Here is a 14,229-nt window from a genome sequence, read left to right as displayed (position 1 = left end):
AACGTTGTTTATCTTGAAGACCAAGGAACACCACAGACAGGTCAGGGAGAAAGTTGAAGAGAGTTCTATTTAGTATAGGCTTCACCCTTTAAGGTTATCGCTTGTGGGTTTATCTCTCGTGTGCAGCTTGGACCATATCCACCTATTGGAGGGCATGGACTAAGCAGTCAGACTGAACAAACGGCTCCCTCTTTTTCTTCAGCGTGATACAGCACTGTCTTAAGAGTGAAGATGTTTTCTAGTGGCACCGTCCGTTTGTGCCCGTCTTGTCAGATGGGGTACATCATGCCCTTTGACAGGCACCAGATCTGCGAGGGATGCCTGGGCCCCCAGCACGCCAACCTCGCCCTGACGCCTCAGACCTCTTGCTCTCTTCCCGCCGGAGGAGAGGAGGTAGAGGCTAGACTTTTTCAAGGCTGGCGCTAGGCGGGACGATGAGCCGACAGAGTCCTGCTTGTGGGGAGATGCTAAATATGCTGAGCGGGAATCGGATGATTCCGCCGGCAGAGAGGATGACAGTGATGAGGATCACAGCAAGAGCGGCAGTGGTTTGGATGTTGCTTCCCAGCTGGGAAGCACTGCGGTGGAAGAGAGGCGGCAGAGCGGATGCTCATTCAACCTCGGGCTCCCTATGTCCGACTCAACCACGCTCCCAGCTATGGACTCGCTCCTCCTTGAGCTACCTAGCTTGATCGAGGAGGCGGCTAGTGCTAAGGGGCTTCCCGTTGCCCAAACTATCCTGCCATGTTCGAATGAACTGGTGGGTCGGTTTGGCTCCGCCCTGAATCGCCGTCCGAACCCCATCTGGCCTCAGTTTCCCCCTTAATGGCTTACAAAACTGAGGCTGTGGCTGAGCCTGCAAAGCTGGATTCCTGTCTCCACTTATGCGCCTATCACCAGGGTGGAGTGGTTCACGGAGTGGCATTTTCCCTATGTCCCCCCTCTGGATCTGGGCCTCGCTGACGTGTTTGGGGCCAGGACGTCAGGATTCGTCCCGTGGCCTGTGGCTCCTTCTAAGCACACTCAGCTGCTTACCAGGTTCTCTGATCGGGGCCTATCAGATAACGGCTGCCACTAATAATGCCGCTTTGTTGGCATACTGCAACTCCAAGAGGGTGGAGGAAGCTGCCTTACCAGAGGAGCTGAAGGGCTCTCTCTGCAAAGCGACTGACGGCATACTCAATCTGTGCCCCACCTCAACGATTTGTTCCTCTCGGATAGCTGCCTGGGCCACTCTGATCCAGAGGACCACCTGGCTCCGCCTCTCATCATCTATGTCTGATGATGTATGTCCTGTTGGATGGTCCCATCACCTCTGATGCGCTGTTTGGTGCCAATATCCAGCCTTTCTTATCGGAGTCTAAGAAGACCCAGGAGATTTCAGAGTCCATCCTCCACATGGGAGGGCCACAACCTGTCCCCTGCACCTCCGGCCCCTGGAGGGACCGACGTGGCCGCCACCAACAACAGAGATGCTCCACAGCTGCTGCAGCCTCTTCCCGTTCTGCTCCTCTGTCACCCTCCTCCACCTCTCGGCGGTTCTTCCCGGTACGACATCCAGCAACCCAGCGTCTCCCCAGAGGACGTCAGCCCGAACCATCCGGGACCGGCCAGCTGTAGGGACCACGGAGAAGGCAAGCTAGGAAAACTAGCTGGGGGGAATGTGTGTGATAATGTGAAATGTTTTGAAATAAAACACAATCATATCACTGAGAGCCAAATTCCTGCAGGTTCCAGCTCTGTCAGATCAGCTGATCTCACAGTAGCTTCCTCGCACACATTCCCCACACACATCAAGCCAGTGGCTTCCAGACAGCTGTTTAGGAGGCACCGCAGCTCCGTGGTTTCTACACAGAATTTTTCTGTCTCAGTGGATAACTCTTCTGAGCAGTCTGAATCTGAGAGCACGTTCTGTGAACAGTCAAAGCCTACTGTGAGTCCAGCTGAAACTTCGCACTCATCTCACCTTGTGAGTGGCGACTGTTTGTCATCTGTCCGGCAGTGGCCCTTGCTGAAACGGCATCTTAAGCAATCTGAACCCCTTCAGGAAACACTTGGGTTCGCCCTTGGCCTGACACGGCTTGGAGGCTAACAACCAGCCCCTTCTGGCCCAGCACCCTGTGGGTCCCCGCCCCCCCCGGACAATCCCTGAGGCAGAGGACGGTGGTAGGTGCTTTGATTTGGCTGGAGTTTATGCAAATCACAGCACCTCACACGAATGCACGCCCGCTTTCAGAACATCATTTAGAGTGGCGGCGCGCATGTTCCCTGGTCGGGTGGATGTATCGCCTGCAGTTTGGAGCCAGGCCTCCGCCTTTCAAGGGAATTGCGGAGACGCTTCTACCATCTCTGGTGCAGAACGCCGCTCTCAGGTCAGACCTGCAGGAACTGGTAACGAAAGGTAAATGTCCCCGGTTCCCCAGGGAGAGGAAAACGTGAGGTTTTATTCCCGTTATTTTAAGGTCCCCAAAACAACAGGAGGAGTGAGACCCATTCTCGATCGTGGAGAGGCCATTCCACATGCTAACAATCAGACAAGTGCTGGAAAACATTCACCGGGACCACTGGTTCACCTCCGTAGATTTAAAAAAGGCATAGTTCTGCGTCCCCATCATCCTGAAATACCATCTGCGTTTCTCTTTCCAGGGTAGTTTACCATGTAGGAGACAGCAAACATGTGCAAGAAGTTGCTCAGATGAGACTCAAGGCTTAACTTTCACTTCCAAAATGGTTTGTGTGTCAGGCTGAAGTATCACGCTGAGAAACTGCTTTTCGTAAGCAGGGCTAGAGAAGCTGCTCGGAGTTGAACATGGATGGAGCTTAATGTGGCTCGTTTGAAGACTTGAGGTTGTGGTTGAGAGTTCAGCTTCCAGCAGGACTGCCGCTTTTCAGTCTGTCCTGAAAGCATGTCATTTGCACATGCGCTATAATAAATGCTTCTGTGAGTGTGTTTTTTTTCTTATTCTTTTTGTGTATAATTAATTGTATAAATAGCATATTATTTGAAAAGAATAAAAATACAGATACAAATTATTAGGTCCAAGACTACGCGTGTCAGTATCATGGGATCAGAACCAAATTCAACAGAGAATCTGTAACAAGACTTGACCATGTGTTACTCTATTACACAAAGAGCTAATAAAAGTTCAAGCTAATGGTTATGTGACAAAATGCTGTGAATGAAATACTTTTTGATAGAATAAAATATTTTGCATCAGTTTCTTCTATATGTTAAAAGTTCATATCTGTGTATGTTTCTTGATGAATCATCTCTTCAGATTTCCACATAAATCCTTCTATTTTCCCCTCAAAGATCTGACTTTGTACTAGACTGGTTCAGCGAATTGGGTGTGAAATGGTGAACTCCATCAGTGGTGAACTCCCAGCAGAAAATACAATAGTGCTGTCTTTGTGGAGTGTAGCAGATCCAGGAAATGATACTCGCACCACTCTACAAAAAATTGCTGTTTTGTTTACAGCTTCTGGAGAAAAAGCTGATGTAACTTCCTGTTTTGTGTTGGCATCAATGCCACTCATAATCAAGTAGATCTCCAGTTTTGAGAAATGGAGCAACAAGGTAGAGGCGAGTGTACCAAACGTGTGAACTCACTACTAGTAAATGTTCCAGATGATAACCTGCTGTGATGCACATGCTGCAACTTGTCTTATTTCTTATTGCCACAGATTCAGTTTGTGTGGAAACACCTAAAACTTGACACTTTGTGGCTCAAATGTTCAATTTTGTAGCTGTCTAAAACGTATTTGTTCAAGATGTGATTTTGATGTTCCATTTTCTGCATCCTGCTGATGTAAAATAGGTATCTTTGCTTAACTTACCTCTTCATATGTGATGGCGAACTGTTCTGGGGTCAGGGAGTCCGCTGGGCTTGGAAGTTCTCCCCCACTGACTCATGGTTCTGGAGTCCCTGGAAAGGGCTGTCTGAACTGCCAAGACTCTGGCTTTGTTTTTCTTTCTGCTAGTTGCGCGACCATGTGTACGTTCATACAGTCGCACCAGGCTGTGGCTTTAGTCTTTGGACTTGTTGGTTTCTGCTTCACAGTACCTGTTGGGAATCTACACTGTTTGTGTGCAATTAGAGAAGAGACAGAAAGATTAGGGTGTGGTGGGGACGTTTTGTGCCAGTTGGATATTACAACTCCACTGCTCTCTATAAGAGAAGCCATTTGTGGATGGTCTATGACTCTCCAGTGTGCCCCGGATCAAAGAACCATGCAAAACTATTCACGCCTCTTTGTGTTGTCACGTTTGGTCACGTTCTACTCACAACCTCAATATATTTACAGTCTTTTATGTGATAAAGATTAGCGAAAAATTGTTAGGTAGAAGAAGAATGATTTTCAAAGTACAAATCAGAAAAGTTTGGCATGCATTTGCAATTATCCCTCCTGAGTCATTGCTTTGTAGAACCGCCCAATTCTCCATTTACAGCTGCAAGTCTTTAACGTCTATGTCTACAGACTCTGCACATGTAGACTCTGGTAGTTTTTCCCCATTTCTCTTTAAAAAAATACATTACTGTAATTAAGTCAGTCACATTAAGCAATTTATAAATTCCTCACAAAATGAATTAAAGAGTTAGCTTGATAATTTCCATCCCTATGGTTAATATTTTTTCAAGTGAAATTTTGTTTACAGAGGCTTCATAGTCCATGGTATTTATGGTTTTGGTTGCATGTGGTTTTAATTGTTTTAGTTTGCTGTGTTTTATTCTAGATATTTAAATTGTTTTCCAGTTCCACTGTGGAATGTTTATTTTTTATTTTTTTGGACAAATAAAAGTTTATTAGTCTTTGATAGGAAGAACTTACACTATTATGCCGTCATCAATATTTTACTTGAAAATGGCCTCAAAACAACAATATTCTCGTTTATCGCAATATTTTCAGGGACGATTTCTCGTCCAGTAAAATTTGGCCTAAATGTTTTATTTTTTGCTCTCAGTTTTTGGGACTTTGACTGGTCCGTTTTATTTGTGCGACAGTAGGTCAAACTGTGTGTTTTGGGTTGTTCTGTTGGAGGTTGACTTTCTGTTCAGCCGCAAGTCATTTACAGTGTTTTTTATAAACTCTGCTGAAGAAAGGCAGCCTTACAACATAGTGCTGCCACCACCATATTTCACCAAGGGGGTTATGTGTCCAGGGTGGTGCACTCTGTTTCTTATGAGTTGAACTCACTTTGACACAGTTGGGATCTTCTCATGCTTTTTTCATTAACTAGGTAACATCTGAGCTCCAATTTGTTAACTGGATTTTATTTTGGGGCTTCGGGTTGAAGTTGGGTTATTTATCCTCGTAAAACTCTTTTATTTTCCTTCCACTTCACAGTTAGATGTTTCTTTTTTATTTTATTCAACTATTATTTAACCATTTCTACTAAGAAATTAACAGCCTGTGTTTCAATCTCTTATTTTCTGTAAGTAAAACAAATTGAAGCTTGTGGTGTAAATGTGGCAAATGAGAAATTTTGATTCGTGCTGTAACTTTGTGCAGCCTTTTTCCAATTCTAGTAAATGACTTATTGTTGATAAACATTTAAATAATTAAAATTAATTAACCATTTTTTTCTTACCTTCTGCAAATAGAGAGATAAACATCCCATGTTTTAAACAAAATGAGAAAATGCCTAAAGTAGGTATCAGTGTTCATTAAATCTGTCCTCTGTGTTTCAGCCCTAAACCTAAGACGGAGGCCATGGTACGATCCCCTCCTGTCATGTCCCCCTCCACTGCTGCCCAGATGGACTCTAAAATGCCCAATCAGAGTAAACCAGGGAGCGCGGGCAGCCAATCACAGCCCTCCTCCTGTGATCCCAAAACCCTGGGTGCCAAAGCGGCTCAAAATGTGTCTGGGGGAATGGGACTAAAAAACGGCCAGGGCCTGACGTCCGGTCCCAGCTCCAAGGTGAAGGCCAAGAGGGATAGGAGCACCTCAGTGGAGTCGTTCGAGCAGCCAGAGAGTGGCACGCCCACCAATGAGGACAAAGGTAACAACTAAAATGTTTCAGCTAAGATAAAGGCGATAATATCAGCATTTTGATGCAACTTGGTATTTTATTTTTGCAATTTCCCAGATGTTTCAGTGCAATCTCACTCCTTTACCTTATAGTCCCTGATAATTTTGGACACTTTTCAACCAAGCTGATGAATGGACTGTGTGTGTGTGTGTCTACAGATAACAGCAGGGCAAAGAGGATTTGTGTTGCAGAGAGGAGGCAGCCGTACAGTGGAACTGACTGGTGCTCTGGAGGAGAAAGTGATGACGATGACAGAGGTTTTTTCAGTAAGTCCGGAAACATCAAGGAACATGCGGCTTTCCTTCTGATTACCTGAACAGAATTGGATTTCTTAATAAGTTTCTACTGCCTCATAAAGTCTCTCTCTGCTATAACTTTTAGATTGTAACTCGAGCGACGTGAATCCCCAGGACACACATTCTACCTCCAACGCCGGACTCAGTCGCTCCTCCACGCCTTCCCACAATACACTGGGAGGCCAAGGCTCCACAACAGAACTTACCAGTGGTCAAAAATCAGGCTCAAAACTCGTCCGTGTCTTCTCCACAGAGATGGCAAACACGTAAGGAAGCAGCTAGCTTTAATTATAAAAAGACAAATTAATAAAATCTACACTGTTTTAGAATTACATAGTTGATCTTTTAAAGCTATTGGCAAGATTGTTCTGTGAAATTGACCAAGCTCACTTTCTCTGTTGAGAGATTTTTGGTTGTAAATTATTACTTTGACTTGATAAAATGCCAAAAGGTCATTCACACATGCAATCACATAGTTATTTTGAGTACTTCCGGTTTTTTTTTTTTTTAGCTGTGTTTCTCCTTTTTTTATTTGCATGTTTTTATCAAAATTGAAGTTTTGCATTGAAACAAGAATAGAATAATAAAATGATGATTTGAAATGAGCTAAATCATAGTAACCATTTTAGGTTAAAATCTTTTTGTCATTTTCTGGAAAATAGCAGTGAAAAGTAATTTTCAGTTCTGATTGAAATGAGTCAGCAGTTTCAGCACACAATGAAATGAGTTTGCTAAAATACATTACAAGTTTGAATAAATACACATTTCTTGTTAATAAGATATTTTGCCCGATTGGGGAGTTTTCCTTGAGGTAAATACCCACACCTGGCACAAATTACAGTGTCTCAAGATACTAAAGGTCACAGAGAGCATAGGATCATACAAGAATGATTGGAAAGTGCCTATTTAAAACAACTCATGATATTAAAAATGTTCACAATTTTACTGTTCAAGCATGATCTTTTATTATTGTGCTGCCCTGGTGTCCATTGTGGCTTTTGAGGTAATCAGAGTCCAAACTCTGGCTTAAATAACATGAGGTTTAAAATTGGATGCTTCAAATCTAAATTTGTCGTCATTTGTCCACTTTAGTACGCATTTAAAAATTGTACTTCATTATACCTGTTATATGGGCCCATGTTTCACTATCTGGCTGCTGCATTTTTGTCAGTGTTCTTTTATTTTGTCCGCCAACTTCATCTTTGTCCGGTCCAATGTCAGAATTGGTTGTTGGTTTGTTTGCAGAAGGTATTTCAAAGAGCAGAACAAAATGTGTGCCTATTCTCCATTAAAACTTTCATTTATTTTTATTTTTTCATTTGCCTGTGCCTTTTTCAGTGGACAAAACTTAGGTTCACACCTTAGAATTGTGAACAAATGACATGTCCAGTAACATCTGCATCACTACTGTGCTATATCTGATGACTGATACCTGACTATCTTCTGGTCCTTAGGGCAGCTGATGCAGTTCTAACTGGCCACACAGAAAACATCATTGACTTCCACATGAAAAACTTCAAGGATAAAGCTCACCTGCTCTTGGTAAGAATTACAAGCTTCAGAGAGTGTTGCACACTTAAGCTTGTGGTTTAATAACACCTTTATGTCGCGTCTCCTCTGTCAAAGAACAACGCATCTGGTGTCCTGCGAAATGATTCGAACCCTCCTCAGCAACCTCCGTCCCACGCCCAAGATCAAAGTCACCAGCCAGGATCGAAGCCGTCCTTATCTGGAATGTCGGAGCAAGCGCCACCCCAGGCTTCCAGTCAAGGGAGTCAACCCTCTGTTCTCCCGCAGGACGTATCGTCCTCCGCTGGCACGGAATCCAAAAACATCCCTGGCAGCAGCCCTGGAAACCCTTCAGCTCCTGTTGACCAAACTCCCGTTGCCCAACCAGAGGCTGGCCTCAACCCGCCAACGTCTGTTGAAGGAGGACCGGGTGGAGGCACGAGTGGATCAGGTCTGACGCCACAGCAGCAGCAGCAGCAACAGCAGCTGGCCCAGGAGCTCCTCAACATGGAGGCCAACACAGAAGGCCTGTCCCAGGAACAGCTGGAGCACCGGCAGCGTTCCTTGCAGACCCTAAGGGACATCCAGCGCATGCTTTTCCCTGACGACCGCGATGCCCCGCCTCCTGGGCCACCACAAGCCCATGTGGGACCTCACGACGGAGGCCCAGATGGTCCACCGCGGCGACCGGAGCAGGGACCTCTACAGGCCATGATGGCACAGTCTCAGAGCCTTGGACCACCAGGTGGACCTGGAGGACCTCGTCCACAAGGACCCCCCTTTGGGCCTCCACATGGCCCAAGGGAGATGCCTTTATTTCCCACTGATGACATGGTCCCTCCGGGTGGACCTGGAGGGCCAGGTGGGTGTGGGGAAGGGGATCAGATGACACCAGAGCAGGTGGCGTGGCTGAAGTTACAGCAGGAATTTTATGAGGAGAAGAGGAAAAAGCAAGAAATGCAACACCGACCACTTCCTCCAGACATGATGCATCCTGGTCCACGGGGCATGATGCGAGGGCCCCCGCCCCCTTACCAGATGGGTCCAGGAGAGATGTGGGGGGGGCCAGGCGGTCCACCAGAGCATTATCCGGAGCGAATGGGTATGGGGCCCGGTCCTCGGGGTATGGGCCCTCATATGCAAAGGATGCCTGGCTTCTCCGGCATGATGAATCCTGAGATGGAGGGCCTGCCAAGGCCAGGAATGGGCTGGCCGGACGACATGCCTCCGAGGATGGCAGAAGCCCGAGGCTTCCCTGGGGGGCCCGGGATGTTTCCTGGTCCGGGGGCCCGTGGTGAGCGTTTCCCCAACCCCCAATCAGTCCAGGAGGCAATGTTCCACCAAGGAATGAGTGGGGAGAAAGGTCTCCCCCCTGGGATGATGATGGATGTTCAACGAATGATGGGACACCAAAGAGGTGGAATGGAACCCGGTAATGGCATGGGAATGTTTCCCAGAATGCCTGTCGATGGTCCGATGAGTCCATCATCGAGGCTCCAAGCGATGGGGGGCAGAGAAATGGGGCCTGAGTTTGGCATTGGGCCAGGTCCTGGCCCAGGACCTCATATGCATCCATCCAAACTACGAGATGGACCCATGAATATGAGTCCCGACGAAATTATGAGAATGAGAACAGGTGGAGGACCTCCAATGGAGAACATGGGGCCTCAAGGTAGGCCGATGCAGGTCCCTCCCTTCCCTGAGCAGACACCAGCAGACTTTCCCATGGGACCAGGGCGGCCCTTCCCTGGGGGCCCTGGAACATTGAGGGGTCCCCACACAGACCCAGCTTTTGGTCCAGAGCACAGATCAACGCCATCAGGAGGAAATGGTCGAATTAACCATCTATCCTCCACTGGTGGTCCAGCTCAGGGACAGAGGGGCCGGAAACCAGCCGATCTAAATGTCCAAGCAGGAGGGGGGAACTCACCTAGTGTCAACCCCCTCAAGTCTCCTCCGCTGAGGCAAGTTCAGTCCCCCATGATGGGCTCCCCCTCTGGGAACCTCAAATCTCCTCAAACACCATCCCAGCTCGCTGGCATGCTCAGCGGTACCGCCGGCCCCAGCGCACCTCCGGCTCCTCCGACATCTGCACCAATGAAATCCCCCCACTCCATGATGGGATCAGCAGGCGCCTCTCCTGTTCATATGAGGTCCCCATCTCTTCCAAACCCCTCTCCAGGGTGGGCCTCCTCACCAAAACCACCCATGCAGAGTCCGGGAGTGCCCCCCCAGGGTGGCAAGCCTCCACTAAACATCACTTCACCAAACATGATGGGGGGCATGGAGCCAGGTATGTGTATCTTATCTTTATCTGTGATCAGACACACACAACCACAAAGTTCTTTTATCTTCTCATTTTCATGTAAATTTGTTCTTATTTAGAGTGTTATATAATTTTATGATATTTTGTCACAATTATCATATATTAATGGCTTAATACAAATATATGTTTAAAAATTCAATATAAAAGCTGCAAGGCGGTACATCACTTATTCAGAACTAGACCAGGGTGGGGTTGGTTATGGTCCAGTGGCTCCCCCTGCTGGCCAGCAACTTGAGGAACTGTACATCATGTAGAGACGATCAAAATTTTGAATTAGAAACAGATATGATAAAACATTTCTGTGTTGTATATTGCAAAAATAATTATAACATAAAGCAAGCTTCTGGTACTTTGATCCATTTCTTTATGTCATCTTTGTTCATTTTGTCTTCTTTTAGGGGGTAACGGGCCTCCCTCGGCTCCTCCCTCATCGGGGGCTCCTTCTGGCTCCATGTCCCTCCCAGGCAATGTCCCGGCTGGCAGTCCGTACACCATACCACCGGAACCAACACTCTCCCAGAATCCGCTGTCCATCATGATGTCACGCATGTCCAAGTTTGCGATGCCCAGTTCGACCCCGCTTTACCACGATGCCATAAAAACTGTAGCCAGCTCGGATGATGACTCGCCCCCAGCTCGCTCTCCCAACCTGCCTTCAGTGAACAACGGTGAGCCATCTTCTTTCTGTTTAACATGGGGTTTCAATTTATCACATGGCTTACATGAACTTCAGTGTGTTTTGTTAGGATTTTTTGTGATAAACCAGGGACCTGCAACCTGTGACTTGCAAGTTTGACCAAACAGGACTTTTTATGTAGAGACCTAGGGGTCAAGAGGTAAAATCTCTTATAAGAAGAACTTAAAATTATAATCCCCACACTTCTGGTCTTTATGAAAGACTAGAAAGAAGAAAACCAGACAACTTTTAGAAATCCTGTTTAAAGTTAGCCAAAATCCACCGTAAGATGGGATCAAATGTAACTTTTTTGGTCTACATGCAAACAGAATGGCCCAGTTAACGTCAAGACCATTGAAGTTCCAATTTGACTGAGTTTTAACTGTTTTGGACAGAAAGCTGGCAGACACCGAAAGACCAACTGTTGCAGCTAAAGATGGTGCTACACTGAGTTGACTCAGAGGGGATCAACAGAAATGCATTCCACATTTTACTCACCCCCTAAATATTTTGAAGTTTGTGGTTGTAATGCGACACGTAAAAAGGTTTATGAGCTATGAAAGCACTGTTGATTAACTGGTTTCTTCTTGTGCTTTTACTGAAAACCAATTTTTTTTCCTGTCCACAGGTATGGCAATGAATCACCAAGGAAATCCTCGCATGATGGGACCTGGAAACGCTGGACCCATGCCTGCGCTCAGTCCTCTGGGCATTAATCCTTTGGGTTCCCAGCCTCTTTCTCATGGCATGCCCCCTCAGATGCCCTCTCCGAATGCCCCCAATATGGGCCCAGGCATGATGTCTCATGGCATGATGATGCAACCAAACCCCCAAGACCCTGGTATGCCAAATCCTCAAATGATGCCTCAAGGACGCATGGGTTACCCTCATCGAAACCAGGGCTACCCTCTCACACAGTCCCCATCCCAACAAGGCCCCTTCTCCCCACACAATGGCCCAGGCCCCCAAGGCTTCCCTGGTCATTCAATGGGGTTCCAGGGCGAACCGGGGCCTATGGGAGGACGGATGGGGAACATGCCTCATGGAGGAGGGGGTGATGGGGGCATGTGCAAGCCAAATACCCCTGGTGGGCCGGAGTTCAACAACATGCAAGGAGGATTTGGAGATGCAGACCTTCATGAAGTGATGCGGCCGGGAGCATCTGGCATTCCCGAGTTTGATCTGTCCAGGATAATCCCATCGGAGAAACCCAGCCAGACTCTGTCGTACTTCCCCAGAGGCGGAGGGGAGAACCCCGGGGGTAAACCGCCTCACCCGTCTGGGTTTCCAATGCAGGCCTTGATGGCTGACGGTCCACCAAGGATGGGGATGCCCATGCAGGGGATGGGGGGTATGTCAGGTGGACCCGGTGGGGGAATGGGCCCCCAAGACATGCCAATGGGCAACCCAGGTCACAATTCAATGCGACCACCAGGATTCATGGGCCAAGGCATGATGGGCCCTCAGCACCGGATGATGTCTCCTGGGGGTCCAGGAGGGATGATGCAGGGGAGACAAATGGCCCACCCGGGCCCCGGTGGCTCACCTAACATGATGATGTCGCTACAGGGCATGGGTGGCCCTCCACAACAGACGATGATGATGGGGGGCCAAATGAGGCCTCGTGACATGGATATGGGATTCAGTCCGGGTCATGGAATGTTCTAATCCAACAAAAACCTTGTAACTAGAATGTTCTCGGACAAAAAAATGAAGAAGGTAAAAAGGATTACGGAGTGTAGCAAGTATTCAGAAACAGACGAACTCAAGTCAATGAGACGAAACACAAAATGAACGTTATGGAGCGAACCTGTTGCCTAGTGATATCTTGTGGGGGACAATTCCAGCTACCGAAACTAAGACGGGGCCTGGTTTGGTGTACTTTACTCACGCAAACATTTAATTTCGACTCAAGAACTCGCAGAATGTACGAGATTGTTGTGCATCAATTTCGCAGAACTGTTAGTGGGGGTTATTTTTTTGTTGTTTTTTTTGGTTATCTGACTGTAAAGATGACTCTGACATCAAAGAGGAACAAACTTTAAAACTAAAATGTCAGTGTGGAGATGCTACAGTATATGTCAACATTTTTTCAAATTAAAAAACAAAACAAAAAAAAATTGTCACAAAAGTGATATGGAACCAGAGAAAGGAGGAGGAATACTTTGTGCTTTGTGAAGACTTTAGTGGAAATCCATCTTGTCTCTCGCTCCATTGTTTTTTTGACTGTTTCTGTACAGTATATACGTGAGGGTGTGTTTGTGTGCTTGACAGATTGTATGTTTGTGTGGTATGTGTGTGTCTGTATGTATAGGCATTCTATCAGTGACCTCTTACGCCTCTTACCCAGCTTTCATTGGGGTGGAGGAATGCCCCCTTAAAAATACTGTACGGTTTACCATTGGTGGGCTATTCAAATTTTAGTCTATTTTAATTTCCTTTGTAACTCCAGTGTATAACAAACCAAACTATGACCTCATTAAGATAATAGTATTATTAAAAAAAGCACAAACATGGACCATCTGCAGAAAGCGTCTTCTTTTCTGTTTCTAACATGCACTCAGTGTGAGGATCTTGGCAGCTTTGCCACACCATCAAACTATTTTTGCGCCTAAAACCTTCAGGACTTTGCCGGCGTGAATAATATTGCTACTACCCAGACGTGCTCTGTGTCTTCTTCTTGTTCCTGTTGTGTTCCTGTTTTGTTTTTTGACTCTCGTTGACTCTGGGTAATAATCATTCCCACAGCAATAATCCATGAAGAGATGATGGTCCGCAGACTGGGACGGGAGCCGCTGAATGCAGGAAGCAGGATTGTCAGGTATTCTAGAGTTAGCGGTAGGTAGATCTGGTTAATGTTTTAGCAAGGCGAGGCGCAAGGAAATGTAAACACGTACTGCTTACCATCCAGTTGACTTCCTCTCTTTTATCTATTGTATAAGCTTGTCATGTGTTTCTCCATTGGCTTTGGTGCAGAAGAGCCTAACCAGGGCTGTTGGTGATGGACTACAAATAAAAGATATTGTTTTGGTATATACATGTTGTCTATGCAGTGTGTGTGCACTTGTTTCTGTTCATGTGCTCTTGTCATGTGGACTCCAGTCGGTCTTTGTCCCTTTTTGCATGTTAAATGAGCTCACCAGCATTCAGCGGGTACGAACAGAGCAAGTACAACCAAGAAGCTACAGCAGCATTGATGAGGGGATGCATCATGGAGGAAGAAGAAAGACAGAAGAAGCCAAATCTGACCTGTGGAGTATATTAGTACATGGTTATTGCCAGTTTGGCCATTAATTGAGACACTTTGCACCTGCTAATGGGACGGTTCATACCTGCTTTGACAGCCAACAATTTACATTATTTTACAAAATAGTCCGTTATGATGAAG

General features: G+C 46.5%; 1 protein-coding gene across 3 annotated transcripts in view; it reads left to right on the top strand.

Annotated features, from left to right (window-relative positions):
- bcl9 (BCL9 transcription coactivator) overlaps positions 1-13,878 on the top strand; it is a 45,191-nt gene extending 31,313 nt beyond the window's left edge. For all 3 annotated transcript variants that reach the window (XM_055031495.1, XM_055031496.1, XM_055031497.1), the window contains exons 4-10: positions 5,691-6,004; positions 6,193-6,300; positions 6,416-6,596; positions 7,785-7,872; positions 7,957-10,132; positions 10,564-10,833; positions 11,470-13,878. In XM_055031495.1, the coding sequence (XP_054887470.1) occupies positions 5,691-6,004; positions 6,193-6,300; positions 6,416-6,596; positions 7,785-7,872; positions 7,957-10,132; positions 10,564-10,833; positions 11,470-12,509 (4,177 nt within the window). In that variant the 3' untranslated portion in view covers positions 12,510-13,878. The remainder of the gene's footprint in view (positions 1-5,690; positions 6,005-6,192; positions 6,301-6,415; positions 6,597-7,784; positions 7,873-7,956; positions 10,133-10,563; positions 10,834-11,469) is intronic.
- Positions 13,879-14,229: the final 351 nt, after the last annotated feature.

The sequence above is a fragment of the Poeciliopsis prolifica genome, unplaced genomic scaffold (genome assembly GCF_027474105.1).
Source record: "Poeciliopsis prolifica strain line A6 unplaced genomic scaffold, Auburn_PproV2 SCAFFOLD007, whole genome shotgun sequence".
NCBI classification, from domain to species: domain Eukaryota; kingdom Metazoa; phylum Chordata; class Actinopteri; order Cyprinodontiformes; family Poeciliidae; genus Poeciliopsis; species Poeciliopsis prolifica.
This window is presented reverse-complemented; position numbering and strand designations above follow the sequence as displayed.